At 45.8% G+C, this 20,956-nt stretch overlaps 1 protein-coding gene across 1 annotated transcript in view; it reads right to left on the reverse strand.

The window, feature by feature from the left end:
* Positions 1 to 1,179: 1,179 nt before the first annotated feature.
* Positions 1,180 to 20,956, reverse strand: part of LOC139412751 (vitamin K-dependent protein S-like) — a 36,997-nt gene continuing 17,220 nt past the window's right edge. The window contains exons 5-14 of the mRNA XM_071159437.1: positions 19,457 to 19,579; positions 18,318 to 18,449; positions 14,823 to 14,951; positions 12,572 to 12,812; positions 12,198 to 12,384; positions 5,995 to 6,159; positions 4,701 to 4,869; positions 3,094 to 3,230; positions 2,738 to 2,960; positions 1,180 to 1,521 (exon numbers count right to left, since the gene is read on the reverse strand). Coding sequence (XP_071015538.1) covers positions 1,358 to 1,521; positions 2,738 to 2,960; positions 3,094 to 3,230; positions 4,701 to 4,869; positions 5,995 to 6,159; positions 12,198 to 12,384; positions 12,572 to 12,812; positions 14,823 to 14,951; positions 18,318 to 18,449; positions 19,457 to 19,579 — 1,670 coding nt within the window. The 3' untranslated portion in view covers positions 1,180 to 1,357. The remainder of the gene's footprint in view (positions 1,522 to 2,737; positions 2,961 to 3,093; positions 3,231 to 4,700; positions 4,870 to 5,994; positions 6,160 to 12,197; positions 12,385 to 12,571; positions 12,813 to 14,822; positions 14,952 to 18,317; positions 18,450 to 19,456; positions 19,580 to 20,956) is intronic.

The raw sequence follows: 20,956 nt of genomic DNA on the forward strand, positions 1-20,956 counted from the left end.
CATGGTGGGGTGAGGGTGAGGGTGAGGGTGATGGTGAGGTTGGGGTGATGGTGAGGGTGATGGTGATGGTGATGGTGAGGGTGATGGTGAGGGTGAGGGTGATGGTGAGGGTGATGGTGAGGGTGAGGGTGATGGTGATGGTGATGGTGAGGGTGAGGGTGATGGTGAGGGTGATGTGAGGGTGATGGTGAGGGTGAGGGTGATGGTGAGGGTGAGGGTGATGGTGAGGGTGAGGGTGATGGTGAGGGTGATGGTGAGGGTGATGGTGATGTGTCCAATGAAAAATATGAAATCTTCAAAAACAGTCTAACAAAGAGTGCAGGAAACTAAATAAACAGAAATGACTCCATTGTGCAAGTCCACCCACCATCTCTCCCTCCCCCTTTCTCCCTTCCACTCCCCCCTCCCTCCCCCTTTCTTCCCTCTCTCCCTCCCCCACTCCTTTCTTCACTCTCTCTCTCCCCTCTCCTCTCTCTCCTCGCTCTCTCTCTCACTTTCTTTCTCTCTCCCCCCTCGCGCTCTCTCTCTCTTTCCCCTCACTTTCTCTTTCTCTCTCTCTTTCCCCTCTCTCTCACACTCACACTCTCTCTCTCTCTCCTCGCTCTCTCTCTCACTTTCTCTCTCTCCCCTCGCTCTCTCTCTCTTTCCCCTCACTTTCTCTTTCTCTCTCTCTTTCCCCTCTCTCTCACACTCTCTCTCTCTCTCCCCTCTCCTCTCTCTCTCTCTCTCCTCGCTCTCTCTCACTTTCTCTCTCTCTCCCCTCGCTCTCTCTCTCTTTCCCCTCACTTTCTCTTTCTCTCTCTTTCCCCTCTCTCTCACACTCTCTCTCTCCCCTCTCCTCTCTCTCTCACTTTCTCTCTCTCTCTCCCCTCGCTCTCTCTCTCTTTCCCCTCACTTTCACTTTCTCTCTCTCTTTCCCCTCTCTCTCGCACTCTCTCTCTCCCCTCTCATCTCTCTCTCCTCGCTCTCTCTCTCCCCTTGCTCTCTCTCTCTTTCCCCTCACTTTCTCTTTCTCTCTCTCTTTCCCCTCCCTCCCTCCCTCCCTCTCCCCCTACCTCCCTCCCTCCCCCTTTCTTCCCTCTCTCCCTCCCCCACTCCTTTCCTCCCTCCCTCCCTCCCCCTCCCTCCCCCTTTCTTCCCTCTCTCCCTCCCCCTTTCTTCCCTCTCTCCCTCCCCCACTCCTTTCTTCCCTCCCTTCCTCTCCCCCTACCTCCCTCCCTCCCCCTCCTCCTAATCATTAGGTAGAGGATCATATACACAGATGTGGGCCTCAGGACAGAGATGTGTGGTGATTGGTCGACCTGGCTGTGAGGTCACTTCCTGTAGGGTGAGTGGTGGTGGTGGGGGGGGGGGGTCGTCAGAGAGTGTCTTGGGGGGGCGAGACAGGGGGGCAGGAGTGGGACTTAATGCTGTTGTGTTTACTGTCTGCCTCGTCGAAGTCTAACAGTCGATTGTTGACGTTGACGTCCATACAGCCGTGGTAGTAGGCTGTCACTGGGGTGGCGGAGACTGGGACCTCATCTGGAGACGGACGGAGGGATTAAATACCCAGAAACACTTCACACGTCATCAATGAAATCTGAATCAGTTCTGAAATATGGACTACGTTAGTCAGTTTCACCAACCTGGAAGTCCTGTGGCTAATGAGCTACTAGCTAGTTACCTGGCAGTCCTGTGGCTAATGAGCTACTAGCTAGTTACCTTGGAAGTCCTGTGGCTAATGAGCTACTAGCTAGTTACCTTGGAAGTCCTGTGGCTAATGAGCTACTAGCTAGTTACCTTGGAAGTCCTGTGGCTAATGAGCTACTAGCTAGTTACCTGGAAGTCCTGTGGCTAATGAGCTACTAGCTAGTTACCTGGCAGTCCTGTGGCTAATGAGCTACTAGCTAGTTACCTTGGAAGTCCTGTGGCTAATGAGCTACTAGCTAGTTACCTTGGAAGTCCTGTGGCTAATGAGCTACTAGCTAGTTACCTTGGAAGTACTGTGGCTAATGAGCTACTAGCTACTTACCTGGAAGTCCTGTGGCTAATGAGCTACTAGCTAGTTACCTGGAAGTCCTGTGGCTAATGAGCTACTAGCTAGTTACCTGGAAGTCCTGTGGCTAATGAGCTACTAGCTAGTTACCTGGAAGTCCTGTGGCTAATGAGCTACTAGCTAGTTACCTTGGAAGTCCTGTGGCTAATGAGCTACTAGCTAGTTACCTTGGAAGTCCTGTGGCTAATGAGCTACTAGCTAGTTACCTTGGAAGTCCTGTGGCTAATGAGCTACTAGCTAGTTACCTGGAAGTCCTGTGGCTAATGAGCTACTAGCTAGTTACCTGGCAGTCCTGTGGCTAATGAGCTACTAGCTAGTTACCTTGGAAGTCCTGTGGCTAATGAGCTACTAGCTAGTTACCTTGGAAGTCCTGTGGCTAATGAGCTACTAGCTAGTTACCTTGGAAGTCCTGTGGCTAATGAGCTACTAGCTAGTTCCCTTGGAAGTCCTGTGGCTAATGAGCTACTAGCTAGTTACCTGGAAGTCCTGTGGCTAATGAGCTACTAGCTAGTTACCTGGAAGTCCTGTGGCTAATGAGCTACTAGCTAGTTACCTGGCAGTCCTGTGGCTAATGAGCTACTAGCTAGTTACCTGGCAGTCCTGTGGCTAATGAGCTACTAGCTAGTTACCTGGAAGTCCTCCTATACATGTCCTGACAGAGTGTCATCATTGTGGTTAGTTAGTTAGTAACTAGCTAGTTACCTGGCAGTCCTCCTATACATGTCCTGACAGAGTGTGTCATCATCGTGTTGTTGAGTCGATCCAGCGCCCCGTCAGGGAGGCTGTAGGACCAGGTGGAGGTGTTGGCGACGATCTCCAGGCTAGTGGGGGTGACAGTCAGTCCTACAGACAGACGGTCTGGGTAACACAACATCAACGACTGCAGCGTTGCCACGGACACTCCATCCAGGAACACCTGCAGGTCCTGGAGAAAGGAGGGGGAGAGGTGATGGGTTTGTGTGTGTGTGTGTGTGTGTGTGTGTGTGTGTGTGTGTGTGTGTGTGTGTGTGTGTGTGTGTGTGTGTGTGTGTGTGTGGGGGGATCGTTGCTGAACTCACAGCTTCGTCAGGTCCTTGCGTAACCACGGCGACAGACAGGGGGACGGTATCGTTGAGGACCAGAGCGAAGAGGACTCCTGTACTGCTGGACGGACGGATATGCATCTTCAGATCCACCCTCCATCTCCCTGACTCCCCTACACACACACACACACACACACACACACACACACACACACACACACACACACACACACACACAGACACAGGCACACACACACAGACACACAGGCACACACAGGCACACAGACACACAACGCACGCACGCAGACACGCACACAGACACACACCACACGCACACGCGCACACAGACGCACACACACATTTGGTTAGTTAGACAGGCAGACAGAAGCACCAAAGACTGCCCCAGTAAACAGAGGTCTATGTAGACCACCCCCTATTTCCTAATCCTCTTGAGAATCACTAGTAGTAGAATATATATAGTCCACTATAGTAGTAGAATATATATAGTCCACTATTATAGTAGAATATATATAGTCCACTATAGTAGAATATATATAGCCCACTATTATAGTAGAATATATATAGTCCACTGTAGTAGTAGAATATATATAGTCCACTATTATAGTAGAATATATATAGCCCACTGTAGTAGTAGAATATATATAGTCCACTATAGTAGTAGAATATATATAGTCCACTATTATAGTAGAATATATATAGCCCACTATTATAGTAGAATATATATAGTCCACTGTAGTAGTAGAATCTAGTCTAGTGTACACTACTCACTGTAGTCTACGTTGAAGGGAGCCAGTCTAGTGTACACTACTCACTGTAGTCTACATTGAAGGAGCCAGTCTAGTGTACACTACTCACTGTAGTCTATGTTGAAGGGAGCCAGTCTAGTGTACACTACTCACTGTAGTCTATGTTGAAGGGAGCCAGTCTGGTGTACACTACTCACTGTAGTCTATGTTGAAGGGAGCCAGTCTAGTGTACACTACTCACTGTAGTCTACGTTAAAGTGAGCCAGTCTAGTGTACACTACTCACTGTAGTCTACATTGAAGGAGCCAGTCTAGTGTACACTACTCACTGTAGTCTATGTTGAAGTGAGCCAGTCTAGTGTACACTACTTACTCACTGTAGTCTATGTTGAAGTGAGCCAGTCGAGTGTACACTACTTACTCACTGTAATCTATGTTGAAGGGAGCCAGTCTAGTGTACACTACTCACTGTAGTCTACGTTGAAGTGAGCCAGTCTAGTGTACACTACTCACTGTAGTCTATGTTGAAGTGAGCCAGTCTAGTGTACACTACTCACTGTAGTCTATGTTGAAGGGAGCCAGTCTAGTGTACACTACTCACTGTAGTCTATGTTGAAGTGAGCCAGTCTAGTGTACACTACTCACTGTAGTCTACGTTGAAGTGAGCCAGTCTAGTGTACACTACTCACTGTAGTCTATGTTGAAGTGAGCCAGTCTAGTGTACACTACTTACTCACTGTAGTCTATGTTGAAGGGAGCCAGTCTAGTGTACACTACTTACTCACTGTAGTCTATGTTGAAGTGAGCCAGTCTAGTGTACACTACTTACTCACTGTAGTCTACGTTGAAGTGAGCCAGTCTAGTGTACACTACTCACTGTAGTCTATGTTGAAGTGAGCCAGTCCTGCCCCAGTGAAGTAGGTTCCTCTCTCTACGTGCAGGAAACAGTGTTTACTCTTCTTCTCCTGAATAACCTCTTTGACCCCGGACGCCCCCTGGTTCATCAGGTTCCAGCCCCGGATACACCCGTCCAGACGAGGGTTGATCTGTACAGGGGTCACATCAATGTCATCAGGTGGTTGTGTGATGGTTGTTTTTATGGTTGTGGAATCGTTGTTTTTATGGTCGTTCTGCGGTTGTCGAGTGATTATCTGTTCATTATTTGTGTGGTTGTGTGGTTATTGGTTGAATGTTTATTCTAAGGTTTGTTCTGTGTTTTGTTCTGTGGTTTCTTCTATGGTTGTTCTGTGGTTGTGGTGTGGTTGTTGTATGGTTGTTCTGTGGTTGTGGTGTGGTTGTTCTATGGTTGTTCTGTGGTTGTGGTGTGGTTGTGGTGTGGTTGTGGTGTGGTTGTTCTATGGTTGTTCTGTGGTTGTGGTGTGGTTGTTCTATGGTTGTTCTGTGGTTGTTCTATGGTTGTTCTGTGGTTGTGGTGTGGTTGTTCTATGGTTGTTCTGTGGTTGTGGTGTGGTTGTTCTATGGTTGTGGTGTGGTTGTTCTGTGGTTGTTCTATGGTTGTTCTGTGGTTGTGGTGTGGTTGTTCTGTGGTTGTTCTATGGTTGTTCTGTGGTTGTGGTGTGGTTGTTCTATGGTTGTTCTATGGTTGTGGTGTGGTTGTTCTGTGGTTGTGGTGTGGTTGTGGTGTGGTTGTGGTGTGGTTGTTCTATGGTTGTGGTGTGGTTGTTCTATGGTTGTTCTATGGTTGTTCTGTGGTTGTTCTATGGTTGGTCTGTGGTTGTGGTGTGGTTGTTCTATGGTTGTTCTGTGGTTGTGGTGTGGTTGTTCTGTGGTTGTTCTATGGTTGTGGTGTGGTTGTTCTGTGGTTGTTCTATGGTTGTTCTGTGGTTGTGGTGTGGTTGTTCTGTGGTTGTTCTATGGTTGTTCTGTGGTTGTGGTGTGGTTGTTCTATGGTTGTTCTATGGTTGTGGTGTGGTTGTTCTGTGGTTGTGGTGTGGTTGTTCTGTGGTTGTGGTGTGGTTGTTCTATGGTTGTTCTGTGGTTGTTCTGTGGTTGTGGTGTGGTTGTGGTGTTGTTGTTCTATGGTTGTTCTATGGTTGTTCTATGGTTGTTCTGTGGTTGTGGTGTTGTTGTTCTGTGGTTGTTCTATTGTTGTTCTGTGGTTGTGGTGTTGTTGTTCTGTGGTTGTGGTGTTGCGGCAGCGGGCTGTTTACCGGTTTGATGACGCTGTCGGTGCGGTTGGGCAGCCCTGCGATGTACACCTTGGTCTCCAGTTTCCCGTTGACGGACGTGAAGAGACTCTCAGGGCTGTTGATGCTCATCACAGCTTCCTTACTGATCTTAACACTGATACTGGACTCTAGTTCATCTACTGAGATCTACAACAACATTACACAACAACAACATTACACAACAACATTACACGACAACAACATTACACAACAACAACATTACATGACAACATTACACGACAACAACATTTTACAACAACAACATTACAAAACAATAACAACATTACATAGCAACAACAACAATACACAACTACAACATTACATACTAACAACAACATTATTGCTGTAACGTTCTTTGCTTCACGGAAACGTGGCTTACTGGAGAGACGCTATCCGAAGCGGTGCAGCCAACAGGTTTCTCCACGCATCGCGCAGACAGGAAAAAACATCTTTCTGGTAAAAAGAGGGGCGGGGGCGTATGCCTTATGACTAACGTGACATGGTGCGATGAAAGAAACATACAGGAACTCAAATCCTTCTGTTCACCTGATTTAGAATTCCTCACAATCAAATGTAGACCGCATTATCTACCAAGAGAATTCTCTTCGATTATAATCACAGCCGTATATATCCCCCCCCAAGCAGACACATCGATGGCTCTGAACGAACTTTATTTAACTCTCTGCAAACTGGAAACAATTTATCCGGAGGCTGCATTCATTGTAGCTGGGGATTTTAACAAGGCTAATCTGAAAACAAGACTCCCCAAATTTTATCAGCATATCGATTGCGCAACCAGGGGAGGAAAGACCTTGGACCATTGTTACTCTAACTTCCGCGACGCATATAAGGCCCTGCCCCGCCCCCCTTTCGGAAAAGCTGACCACGACTCCATTTTGTTGATCCCTGCCTACAGACAGAAACTAAAACAAGAGGCTCCCACGCTGAGGTCTGTCCAACGCTGGTCCGACCAAGCTGACTCCACACTCCAAGACTGCTTCCATCACGTGGACTGGGAGATGTTTCGTATTGCGTCAGATAACAACATTGACGAATACGCTGATTCGGTGTGCGAGTTCATTAGAACGTGCGTTGAAGATGTCGTTCCCATAGCAACGATTAAAACATTCCCTAACCAGAAACCGTGGATTGATGGCAGCATTCGTGTGAAACTGAAAGCGCGAACCACTGCTTTTAATCAGGGCAAGGTGTCTGGTAACATGACCGAATACAAACAGTGCAGCTATTCCCTCCGCAAGGCTATCAAACAAGCTAAGCGCCAGTACAGAGACAAAGTAGAATCTCAATTCAACGGCTCAGACACAAGAGGCATGTGGCAGGGTCTACAGTCAATCACGGACTACAGGAAGAAACCCAGCCCAGTCACGGACCAGGATGTCTTGCTCCCAGGCAGACTAAATAACTTTTTTGCCCGCTTTGAGGACAATACAGTGCCACTGACACGGCCTGCAACGAAAACATGCGGTCTCTCCTTCACTGCAGCCGAGGTGAGTAAGACATTTAAACGTGTTAACCCTCGCAAGGCTGCAGGCCCAGATGGCATCCCCAGCCGCGCCCTCAGAGCATGCGCAGACCAGCTGGCCGGTGTGTTTACGGACATATTCAATCAATCCCTATACCAGTCTGCTGTTCCCACATGCTTCAAGAGGGCCACCATTGTTCCTGTTCCCAAGAAAGCTAAGGTAACTGAGCTAAATGACTACCGCCCCGTAGCACTCACATCCGTCATCATGAAGTGCTTTGAGAGACTAGTCAAGGACCATATCACCTCCACCCTACCTGACACCCTAGACCCACTCCAATTTGCTTACCGCCCAAATAGGTCCACAGACGATGCAATCTCAACCACACTGCACACTGCCCTAACCCATCTGGACAAGAGGAATACCTATGTGAGAATGCTGTTCATCGACTACAGCTCGGCATTCAACACCATAGTACCCTCCAAGCTCGTCATCAAGCTCGAGACCCTGGGTCTCGACCCCGCCCTGTGCAACTGGGTACTGGACTTCCTGACGGGCCGCCCCCAGGTGGTGAGGGTAGGCAACAACATCTCCTCCCCGCTGATCCTCAACACTGGGGCCCCACAAGGTTGCGTTCTGAGCCCTCTCCTGTACTCCCTGTTCACCCACGACTGCGTGGCCACGCACGCCTCCAACTCAATCATCAAGTTTGCGGACGACACAACAGTGGTAGGCTTGATTACCAACAACGATGAGACGGCCTACAGGGAGGAGGTGAGGGCCCTCGGAGTGTGGTGTCAGGAAAACAACCTCACACTCAACGTCAACAAAACTAAGGAGATGATTGTGGACTTCAGGAAACAGCAGAGGGAACACCCCCCTATCCACATCGATGGAACAGTAGTGGAGAGGGTAGCAAGTTTTAAGTTCCTCGGCATACACATCACAGACAAACTGAATTGGTCCACTCACACAGACAGCATCGTGAAGAAGGCGCAGCAGCGCCTCTTCAACCTCAGGAGGCTGAAGAAATTCGGCTTGTCACCAAAAGCACTCACAAACTTCTACAGATGCACAATCGAGAGCATCCTGGCGGGCTGTATCACCGCCTGATATGGCAACTGCACCGCCCTCAACCGTAAGGCTCTCCAGAGGGTAGTGAGGTCTGCACAACGCATCACCGGGGGCAAACTACCTGCCCTCCAGGACACCTACACCACCCGATGTCACAGGAAGGCCATAAAGATCATCAAGGACATCAACCACCCGAGCCACTGCCTGTTCACCCCGCTATCATCCAGAAGGCGAGGTCAGTACAGGTGCATCAAAGCTGGGACCGAGAGACTGAAAAACAGCTTCTATCTCAAGGCCATCAGACTGTTAAACAGCCACCACTAACACTGAGTGGCTGCTGCCAACACACTGACACTGACTCAACTCCAGCCACTTTAATAATGGGAATTGATGGGAAATGATGTAAATATATCACTAGCCACTTTAAACAATGCTACCTTATATAAATGTTACTTACCCTACATTATTCATCTCATATGCATACGTATATACTGTACTCTATATCATCGACGGTATCCTTATGTAATACATGTATCACTAGCCACTTTATACTATACTATGCCACTTTGTTTACATACTCATCTCATTTGTACATACTGTACCCGATACCATCTACTGTATCTTGCCTATGCTGCTCTGTACCATCACTCATTCATATATCCTTATGTACATATTCTTTATCCCCTTACACTGTGTACAAGACAGTAGTTTTGGAATTGTTAGTTAGATTACTTGTTATTACTGCATTGTCGGAACTAGAAGCAGAAGCATTTCGCTACACTCGCATTAACATCTGCTAACCATGTGTATGTGACAAATAAAATTTGATTTGATTTGATTTGATTATTGTGCTAGATTGTGGTATATTGTGATAGATTGTGGTATATTGTGATAGATTGTGGTATATTGTGATAGATTGTGGTATATTGTGATAGATTTGATAGATTGTGGTATATTGTGATAGATTGTGGTATATTGTGATAGATTGTGGTATATTGTGATAGATTGTGATAGAATGTGGCTTCTATCAATGTCATTTCCAACCCCCATATATAAGAGTACCAGTTAAAAGTTTGGACACACCTACTCAGTGCAGGGTTTTTCCTTTATTTTTACTATATCCTACATTGTAGAGTAAACAAATTAAAATATATGTTATATTTGAGATTCTTCAAAGCAGCCAACAAGTGCTCAGCACATGTGGGAACTCCTTCAAGACTGTTGGAAAAGCATTCCAGGTGAAGCTGGTTGAGAGAATGTCAAGAGTGTGCAAAGCTGTCATCAAGGCTACTTTGAAGAATTATTTGCTTAACACTTTTTTGGTTACTACATGATTCCATATGTGTTATTTCACAGTTATGATGTCTTCACTATTATTCTACAATGTAGAAAATAGTAAAAATAAAGAAAAACCCTTGAATGAGTAGGTGTGTCCAGACTGTTGACTGGTACTGTATAGTTGAAGTCGGAAGTTTACATACACCTTAGCCAAATACATTTAAACTCAGTGTTTCACAATTCCTGACATTTAATCCTTGTAAAAATTCCCTGTCTTAGGTCAGTTAGGATCACCACTTTATTTTAAGAATGTGAAATGTCAGAATAATAGTAGAGAGAATGATTTATTTGAGCTTTTATGTCTTCCATCACATTCCCAGTGTGTCAGAAGTTTACATATACTCAACTACCTATCAGGTAGCATTGCATTTAAATTGTCTTGGGTCAAACGTTTCAGGTAGCCTCCCACAAGCTTCCCACAAGAAGTTTGTTGAGTTTTGGCCCATTCCTCCTGACAGAGCTGGTGTAACTGAGTCAGGTTTGTCGACCTCCTTGCTCACAGACGCTTTTTCAGTTCTGCCCACAGATTTTCTATAGGGTTGAGGTCAGGGCTTTGTGATGGTCACTCCAATACCTTGACTTTGTTGTCCTTAAGACATTTTGCCACAACTTTGGAAGTATGCTTGGGGGCTTTGTCCATTTGGAAGACCCATTTGCGACCAAGCTTTAACTGATGAGATGTTTTGGAGCAGGGGTTTCTTCCTTGCTGAGCAGCCTTTCAGGTTATGTTGATATAGGACTCGTTTTACTGTGGATATAGATACTTTTGTACCTGTTTCCTCCAGCATCTTCACAAGGTCCTTTGCTGTTGTTCTGGGATTGATTTGCACTTTTCGCACCAAAGTACGTTCATCTCTAGGAGACAGAACGTGTCTCGTTCCTGAGCGGTATGACGACTGCGTGGTCCCATGGTGTTTATACTTGCGTACTATTGTTTGTGCAGATGAATGTGATACCTCCAGGCGTTTGGAAATTGCTCCCAAGGATGAACCAGACTTGTGGAGGTCTACAATTTTTTCCTGAGGTCTTGGCTGATTTCTTTAGATTTTCCCACGATGTCAAGCAAAGAGGCACTGAGTTTGAAATACATCCACCGGTACACCTCCAATTGGCTCAAATGATGTTAATTAGCCAATCAGAAGCTTCTTAAGCCATGACATCATTTTCTGGAATTTTCCAAGCTGTTTAAAAGGCACAGTCAACTTAGTGTATGTAAACTTCTGACCCACTGGAATTGTGATACAGCGAAATATAAGTGAAATACTCTGTCTGTAAACAAATGTTGGAAAAATGACTTGTGTCATGCACAAAGTAGATGTCCTAACCGACTTGCCAAAACTATAGTTTGTTAACAAGACATTTGTGGAGTGGTTGAAAAACGAGTTTTAATGACTCCAACCTAAGTGGATGTAAACTTCTGACTTCAACTGTAACATCATCATCTTAACACTGGATTGAGATTAAACCCATCGGAGCAAAAAAAAGACAGTCATGTTGGACAGGTGACTAATATAACCAGTTAGAGACAGTCATGTTGGACAGGTGACTAATATAACCAGTTAGAGACAGTCATGTTGGACAGGTGACTAATATAACCAGCTAGAGACAGTCAGGTTGGACAGAGGACTAATATAACCAGCTAGAGGCAGTCATGTTGGACAGGTGACTAATATAACCAGCTAGAGACAGTCAGGTTGGACAGAGGACTAATATAACCAGCTAGAGATAGTCAGGTTGGACAGGTGACTAATATAACCAGCTAGAGGCAGTCATGTTGGACAGGTGACTAATATAACCAGCTAGAGACAGTCAGGTTGGACAGAGGACTAATATAACCAGCTAGAGACAGTCAGGTTGGACAGAGGACTAATATAACCAGCTATAGACAGTCAGGTTGGACAGAGGACTAATATAACCAGCTATAGACAGTCAGGTTGGACAGAGGACTAATATAACCAGCTAGAGATAGTCAGGTTGGACAGGTGACTAATATAACCAGCTAGAGACAGTCAGGTTGGACAGGTGACTAATATAACCAGCTAGAGACAGTCAGGTTGGACAGGTGACTAATATAACCAGCTAGAGACAGTCAGGTTGGACAGAGGACTAATATAACCAGCTATAGACAGTCAGGTTGGACAGAGGACTAATATAACCAGCTAGAGACAGTCAGGTTGGACAGGTGACTAATATAACCAGCTAGAGACAGTAAGGTTGGACAGATGACTAATATAACCAGCTAGAGACAGTAAAACGTAATCAGTGATGTAATCCACGAGCCAGTCTTACCACATGCCACTGTCCGTCGTTGATGGCCTTGCCCCCGCTGGTGACCTTCAGGGAGTGCTGGGTCTTGAACTGGACCTCGATCCGTCCTCCCCTCAGCCCCAGCATGAACCACGAGTCCTGGGAAGACTCTGCGTACAGAACCACCCCTTCTGGATCAAACGTCCGGAAGTCAAACTCTGCAGCAAACCTGGAGACACACGACCCAGACGACCCAGACGATTTAGGGTACAGTTGTGTAGTCAAATCAAATCAAATGTATTTGTCACATACACATGGTTAGCAGATGTTAATGCGAGTGTAGCGAAATGCTTGTGCTTCTAGAGTGAACAGGACTGCATGTCTGTCTCTGCCTCGGTGTGTTTAAACCCCCTTACTTGGTGTTCTCCGGTAGTCTGAAGCGGAGGTATATGACAGGCCCTCCGGTGAATTGTTCTCCCAGGTACAGCATCTCAGAGTGTTTGTAGTCGTAGAGCTGGACACACACCGGCACCTCCTCGCAAGAACGCTGGTCCTCCGCTAACCGCAGGCCCTGACGACCTTCGCAGCGGCAGGAGTAGCTACCCATCGTGTTCACACACACGCCCTCACACACGCCCACCTCGCACTCGTCGACATCTGGGGACAACCACGAGCGTCAGGCGGAGAGGGTAGAGGTCAGAGGTCATTACAGGAGGTACAGGGTCAGGTTTAAGATCAGTTGATACCAAAAGTTCCATTAGGTCCTTGAATATAATTGTCTCTGACATTTTTTTAATTTGTCAGACTGTATATTTAGGGGCGGCAGGTAGCCTAGTGGTTAGAGTGTAGAGGCGGCAGGTAGCCTAGTGGTTAGAGTGTAGAGGAGGCAGGTAGCCTAGTGGTTAGAGTGTAGAGATGGCAGGTAGACTAGTGGTTAGAGTGTAGAGGAGGCAGGTAGCCTAGTGGTGAGAGTGTAGAGGAGGCAGGTAGCCTAGTGGTTAGAGTGTAGAGATGGCAGGTAGTCTAGTGGTTAGAGTGTAGAGGAGGCAGGTAGCCTAGTGGTTAGAGTGTAGAGGTGGCAGGTAGTCTAGTGGTTAGAGTGTAGAGGAGGCAGGTAGCCTAGTGGTTAGAGTGTAGAGGAGGCAGGTAGTCTAGTGGTTAGAGTGTAGAGGAGGCATGTAGCCTAGTGGTTAGAGTGTAGAGGCGGCAGGTAGCCTAGTGGTTAGAGTGTAGAGGAGGCAGGTAGCCTAGTGGTTAGAGTGTAGAGGAGGCAGGTAGCCTAGTGGTTAGAGTGTAGAGGTGGCAGGTAGTCTAGTGGTTAGAGTGTAGAGGAGGCAGGTAGTCTAGTGGTTAGAGTGTAGAGGAGGTAGGTAGCCTAGTGGTTAGAGTGTAGAGGAGGTAGGTAGTCTAGTGGTTAGAGTGTAGAGGAGGCAGGTAGCCTAGTGGTTAGAGTGTAGAGGCGGCAGGTAGCCTAGTGGTTAGAGTGTAGAGGAGGCAGGTAGCCTAGTGGTTAGAGTGTAGAGGAGGCAGGTAACCTAGTGGTTAGAGTGTAGAGGAGGCAGGTAACCTAGTGGTTAGAGTGTAGAGGCAGGTAGCCTATTGGTTAGAGTGTAGAGGCGGCATGTAGCCTAGTGGTTACAGAGTTGGGCCAGTAACCGAAAGGTTGCAAGATCGAATCCCTGAGCTGACAAGGTAAAAATCTGTCGTTCTGCCCTTGAACAAGGCAGTTAACCCACTGTTCCTAGACCAGTTAACCCACTGTTCCTAGACCAGTTAACCCACTGTTCCTAGACCAGTTAACCCACTGTTCCTAGACCAGTTAACCCACTGTTCCTAGACCAGTTAACCCACTGTTCCTAGACCAGTTAACCCACTGTTCCTAGACCAGTTAACCCCCTGTTCCTAGACCAGTTAACCCACTGTTCCTAGACCAGTTAACCCACTGTTCCTAGACCAGTTAACCCACTGTTCCTAGACCAGTTAACCCACTGTTCCTAGACCAGTTAACCCACTGTTCCTAGACCAGTTAACCCACTGTTCCTAGACCAGTTAACCCACTGTTCCTAGACCAGTTAACCCACTAGACCAGTTAACCCACTGTTCCTAGACCAGTTAACCCACTGTTCCTAGACCAGTTAACCCACTGTTCCTAGACTAGTTAACCCACTGTTCCTAGACCAGTTAACCCACTGTTCCTAGACCAGTTAACCCACCTGTTCCTAGACCAGTTAACCCACTGTTCCTAGACCAGTTAACCCACTGTTCCTAGACCAGTTAACCCACCTGTTCCTAGACCAGTTAACCCACTGTTCCTAGACCAGTTAACCCCCTGTTCCTAGACCAGTTAACCCACTGTTCCTAGACCAGTTAACCCACTGTTCCTAGACTAGTTAACCCACTGTTCCTAGACCAGTTAACCCACTGTTCCTAGACCAGTTAACCCACTGTTCCTAGACTAGTTAACCCACTGTTCCTAGACCAGTTAACCCACTGTTCCCAGACCAGTTAACCCACTGTTCCTAGACCAGTTAACCCACTGTTCCTAGGGCCGTCATTGTAAATAAGAACTTGTTCATAACTGACCTGACTAGTTAAATTAACATGTTCCTGTCTGTGATAGTGTCTTTCTCATGTGGTCAGTGTGGGTACAGTGGAGTGGCATCTCACCCAAACAGGAACGCAAGGTGAAGTTGTAACTGAAGCCCGGGGGACACTGGCACTCATACATGCCAGGGTTGTTGACACATTTAGCCGGTTCTTCACAGATACTGGGGTACAGCAGACACTCATTGATATCTGGGGAGGGAACATATTTAGCTGGTTTCTCAGAGATACTGGGATACAGCAGACACTCTCTGGGGAGGGAACACATATAGCTGGTTCTTCACAGATACTGGGGTACAGCAGACACTATCTGGGGAGGGAACACATATAGCTGGTTCTTCAGAGATACTGGGGTACAGCAGACACTATCTGGGGAGGGAACACATATAGCTGGTTCTTCAGAGATACTGGGGTACAGCAGACACTATCTGGGGAGGGAACACATATAGCTGGTTTCTCAGAGATACTGGGATACAGCAGACACTCTCTGGGGAGGGAACACATATAGCTGGTTCTTCACAGATACTGGGGTACAGCAGACACTATCTGGGGAGGGAACACATATAGCTGGTTCTTCAGAGATACTGGGGTACAGCAGACACTATCTGGGGAGGGAACACATATAGCTGGTTTCTCAGAGATACTGGGGTACAGCAGACACTATCTGGGGAGGGAACACATATAGCTGGTTCCTCAGAGATACTGGGGTACAGCAGACACTATCTGGGGAGGGAACACATATAGCTGGTCCCTCAGAGATACTGGGGTACAGCAGACACTCTCTGGGGAGGGGACACAGACATCTTCAGTGTGAGTTGGTAATATGGAGGTTTGGCTTAGTCATGAGACAATCGCACAAACATTAACACAAGTGGGTGCACAAGCAGAAACAGTCATTGAGACTGAAGCCTGTTTCTGGTAACAGCGTTGGTCAATGACCCTGAGGTTTAAACACTCTTATGTAACACTGAACTGGTCAGTCATCTCCCTCTGTTCATCTAAATTACGGTCTGGGTCTGTAAAGCTAGAGAATAATCTAGTGTCTGGGCTTGCAACTCTAGTCTAGAATCTAAACTAGAGTCTAAACTAGAGTCTGGGCCTGCAACTCCAGAATCTAAACTAGATTCTAAACTAGTCTGGGACTGCAAATCTGGAGCCTAAACTAGATTCTAAACTAGTCTGGGACTGCAAATCTGGAGTCTAAACTAGATTCTAAACTAGTCTGGGACTGCAAATCTAGAGTCTAAACTAGAGTCTAAACTATAGTCTAGGCCTGCAACTCCAGAATCTAAACTAGAGTCTAAACTAGATTCTAAACTAGTCTGGGACTGCAAATCTAGAGTCTAAACTAGAGTCTAAACTAGAGTCTGGGCCTGCAACTCCAGAATCTAAACTAGAGTCTAAACTATATTCTAAACTAGTCTGGGACTGCAAATCTGAAGTCTGAACTAGAGTTTGGACCTGCAAATCTAGTGTCTAAACTAGAATCTACACTAGAGTCTGGGCCTGCAAATCTAGAGTCTAAACTAGATTCTAAACTAAAGTCTAAACTAGAGTCTAAGCTAGAGTCTGGGCCTGCAACTCTAGAGTCTAAACTAGATTCTAAACTAAAGTCTAAACTAGAGTCTGGGCCTGCAACTCTAGAGTCTAAACTAAAGTCTAAACAAGTCTGAGCCTGAAAATCTAGAGTTTAAACTAGATCCTAAACTAGAGTCTAAGCTAGAGTCTGGGCCTGCAAATCTAGTGTCTAAACTGGAGTCTAAACTGGAGTCCAGTTTACCTGTACAGTGGATCTATATAACAGTAACTGTTACCTGTACAGTGGATCTATATAACAGTAATTGTCACCTGTACAGTGGATCTATATAACAGTAACTGTTACCTGTACAGTGGATCTATATAACTGTTACCTGTACAGTGAATCTATATAACAGTAATTGTTACCTGTACAGTGGATCTATATAACAGTAACTGTTACCTGTACAGTGGATCTATATAACAGTAACTATTACCTGTACAGTGGATCTATATAACAGTAATTGTTACCTGTACAGTGGATCTATATAACAGTAACTGTTACCTGTACAGTGGATCTATATAACAGTAATTGTTACCTGTACAGTGGATCTATATAACAGTAAGTGTTACCTGTACAGTGGATCTATATAACTGTCACCTGTACAGTGGATCTATATAACAGTAATTGTTACCTGTACAGTGGATCTATATAACAGTAAGTGTTACCTGTACAGTGGATCTATATAACAGTAATTGTTACCTGTACAGTGGATCTATATAACAGTAATTGTTACCTGTACAGTGGATCTATATAACTGTTACCTGTACAGTGGATCTATATAACAGTAATTGTTACCTGTACAGTGGATCTATATAACAGTAAGTGTTACCTGTACAGTGGATCTATATAACAGTAACTGTTACCTGTACAGTGGATCTATATAACTGTTACCTGTACAGTGGATCTATATAACAGTAACTGTTACCTGTACAGTGGATCTATATAACTGTTACCTGTACAGTGGATCTATATAACAGTAACTATTACCTGTACAGTGGATCTATATAACAGTAAGTGTTACCTGTACAGTGGATCTATATAACAGTAACTGTTACCTGTACAGTGGATCTATATAACTGTTACCTGTACAGTGGATCTATATAACAGTAACTGTTACCTGTACAGTGGATCTATATAACAGTAACTGTCACCTGTACAGTGGATCTATATAACAGTAACTGTCACCTGTACAGTGGATCTATATAACAGTAATTGTTACCTGTACAGTGGATCTATATAACAGTAACTGTTACCTGTACAGTGTATCTATATAACAGTAAGTGTTACCTGTACAGTGGATCTATATAACAGTAAGTGTTACCTGTACAGCGGATCTATATAACAGTAAGTGTTACCTGTACAGTGGATCTATATAACAGTAATTGTTACCTGTACAGTGTATCTATATAACAGTAACTGTTACCTGTACAGTGGATCTATATAACAGTAACTGTTACCTGTACAGTGGATCTATATAACTAACTGTTACCTGTACAGTGGATCTATATAACAGTAACTGTTACCTGTACAGTGGATCTATATAACAGTAAGTGTTACCTGTACAGTGGATCTATATAACTGTTACCTGTACAGTGGATCTATATAACAGTAAGTGTTACCTGTACAGTGTATCTATATAACAGTAACTGTTACCTGTACAGTGGATCTATATAACTGTTACCTGTACAGTGGATCTATATAACAGTAACTGTTACCTGTACAGTGGATCTATATAACTAACTGTTACCTGTACAGTGGATCTATATAACAGTAACTGTTACCTGTACAGTGGATCTATATAACAGTAACTGTTACCTGTACAGTGGATCTATATAACAGTAACTGTTACCTGTACAGTGGATCTATATAACAGTAATTGTTACCTGTACAGTGGATCTATATAACAGTAACTGTTACCTGTACAGTGGATCTATATAACAGTAACTGTTACCTGTACAGTGGATCTATATAACTGGTACCTGTACAGTGGATCTTCTCGCTGGTTCTGAACCGGTACCCATCATCACACATACAGCGGAAGCTCCCGGGGGAGTTGTAACACTTCTGGTTGCAGCCGGCTTGGTGATCTGGGTCTGAACACTCGTCGATGTCTGATCAATAAAACAACCAATAACATCGTTATTCAAGAATTGCAAAACATGGATTTATTGACTATAAACTCAGCTCCAAGTCCTGTTCCTGCCTAGTAAGTCAGCAACACTAACGTTTCTGACCAAGCTTTTAGAGACGGATTCAAACCAGCAACCAAGTATTGAGCCAGGACCCAGTATTAAGTAGGACCCAGTATTAAATCAGGACCCAGTATTAAGCCAGGACCCAGTATTAAGTAGGACCCAGTATTAAGTAGGACCCAGTATTAAGTAGGACCCAGTATTAAGCCAGGACCCAGTATTAAGCCAGGACCCAGTATTAAGTAGGACCCAGTATTAAGCCAGGACCCAGTATTAAGCCAGGACCCAGTATTAAGCCAGGACCCCGTATTAAGTAGGACCCAGTATTAAGCCAGGACCCAGTATTAAGTAGGAACCAGTATTAAGTAGGACCCAGTATTAAGTATGACCCAGTATTAAGCCAGGACCCAGTATTAAGCCAGGACCCAGTATTAAGTAGGACCCAGTATTAAGCCAGGACCCAGTATTAAGCCAGGACCCAGTATTAAGCCAGGACCCCGTATTAAGTAGGACCCAGTATTAAGCCAGGACCCAGTATTAAGCCAGGACCCAGAATTAAGCCAGGACCCAGTATTAAGCCAGGACCCAGTATTAAGTAGGACCCAGTATTAAGCCAGGACCCAGTATGAAGTAGGACCCAGTATTAAACCAGGACCCAGTATTAAGCCAGGACCCAGTATTAAGTAGGACCCAGTATTATGCCAGGACCCAGTATGAAGTAGGACCCAGTATTAAACCAGGACCCAGTATTAAGCCAGGACCCAGTATTAAGTAGGACCCAGTATTAAGCCAGGACCCAGTATTAAGCAAGGACCCAGTATTAAGCCAGGACGCAGTATTAAGCCAGGACCCAGTATTAAGCCAGGACCCAGGATTAAGCCAGGACCCAGGATTAAGCCAGGACCCAGTGTCTGTCTGGTACCTACCATCCTCACAGCGCGGGCCCTTCCAGCCTGGTCGACACTGACAGGTGAAGGAGGCCTGGCCATCAATGCAGCGTTCAGAACCCTCCTTGTAACACGGAAACGGAAGGCACTGGTCACTGATCTCTGCAGAACAACACACACAGAGGTATCATACAGCTATCCAGACAGGACTATACAGAACACATACAGGTATTCAGACAGGACTATACAGAACACATACAGCTATCCAGACAGGACTATACAGAACACATACAGGTATTCAGACAGGACAGGACTATACAGAACACATTCAGCTATCCAGACAGGACTATACAGAACACATACAGGTATCCAGACTGGGCCAGCATCCTACCACTAAACCAGGGGGGTCAAACATACGACCCGTGGGCCAGCATCCTACCACTAAACCAGAGGGGTCAAGCATACGACCCATGGGCCAGCATCCTACCACTAAACCAGGGGGGTCAAACATACGACCCATGGGCCAGCAACCTACCCCTAAACCAGGGGGGGTCAAACATACGACCCGTGAGCCAGCATCCTACCACTAAACCAGGGGGGTCAAACATACGACCCGTGGGCCAGCAACCTACCCCTAAACCAGGGGGGTCAAATATAGTCCAAGATGGCGTAGCAGTAGGACGTATTGTCGTGTAGTGTCCCTTGTATATATCGTTTGTTTTCGTTTTTTTCGTTTTTTTCTTCACATATCTTTAAAACTTTTTGCTGAACCTCAACTTCTTCTAAATACTCTCCTGCAACCCGCCTCACCCAACGTAGCTATTTTTCCTAAAGTATTTATATTTACTTCGGACCTGGAACCCCTCAACTGAAGCTAGCCAACGAACTACCAGCTTCAGCAAAACATTGCTAGCGGTCTTCAGCTAACCGGTCATCAGCTAACCTTTAGCTAACCTTTAGCTCGGAAAGCTCTCGCCAGTTCGAACAACGCGACTCTAACCAGAGCATAACGGACCTATTTTATTATTTTATTTTATTTTTCATCCCCGGATTCCCATCGCAAACGGAACATTTTGAGCTCCTGGGCTACAATATCCAGACCCACGACCGGTCCATCGATGTCACTGCATGAAGAGGAATAAACAGATACCCCCATCGCGACGTCCCCAAAGGCTAACTCTCTAGCCCTTGCTATCTCCTTGCTTGCAAATTCGGCCTGCTAACTGCTAGCTTGTTTAGCCCGGTCCGCTAACTGCTACCGTGTTTAGCACCGTCTACTAACTGTTAGCTTGTTAGCACAGGCCTGCTAACCGTCTGAATCGCCGCGTCCCAAACACTCACTGAACCCATATTTACTTTCTATCCCTTTTCGATTTTTAATTTGTTTATACCTTCCGGTAACCTGCCTCACCCAATGTGATACGGAACCGCTATTATCTTTACATTTTTAGAACACACTCAAGAACCTCCAGAAGCTAACCAGCTAACTGGCTACAAGCTATTTGGTCATTGTTAGTTTTAACCTGGATAACACTCGCC

This window comes from Oncorhynchus clarkii, chromosome 7 (genome assembly GCF_045791955.1).
Source record: "Oncorhynchus clarkii lewisi isolate Uvic-CL-2024 chromosome 7, UVic_Ocla_1.0, whole genome shotgun sequence".
Lineage (NCBI taxonomy): Eukaryota > Metazoa > Chordata > Actinopteri > Salmoniformes > Salmonidae > Oncorhynchus > Oncorhynchus clarkii.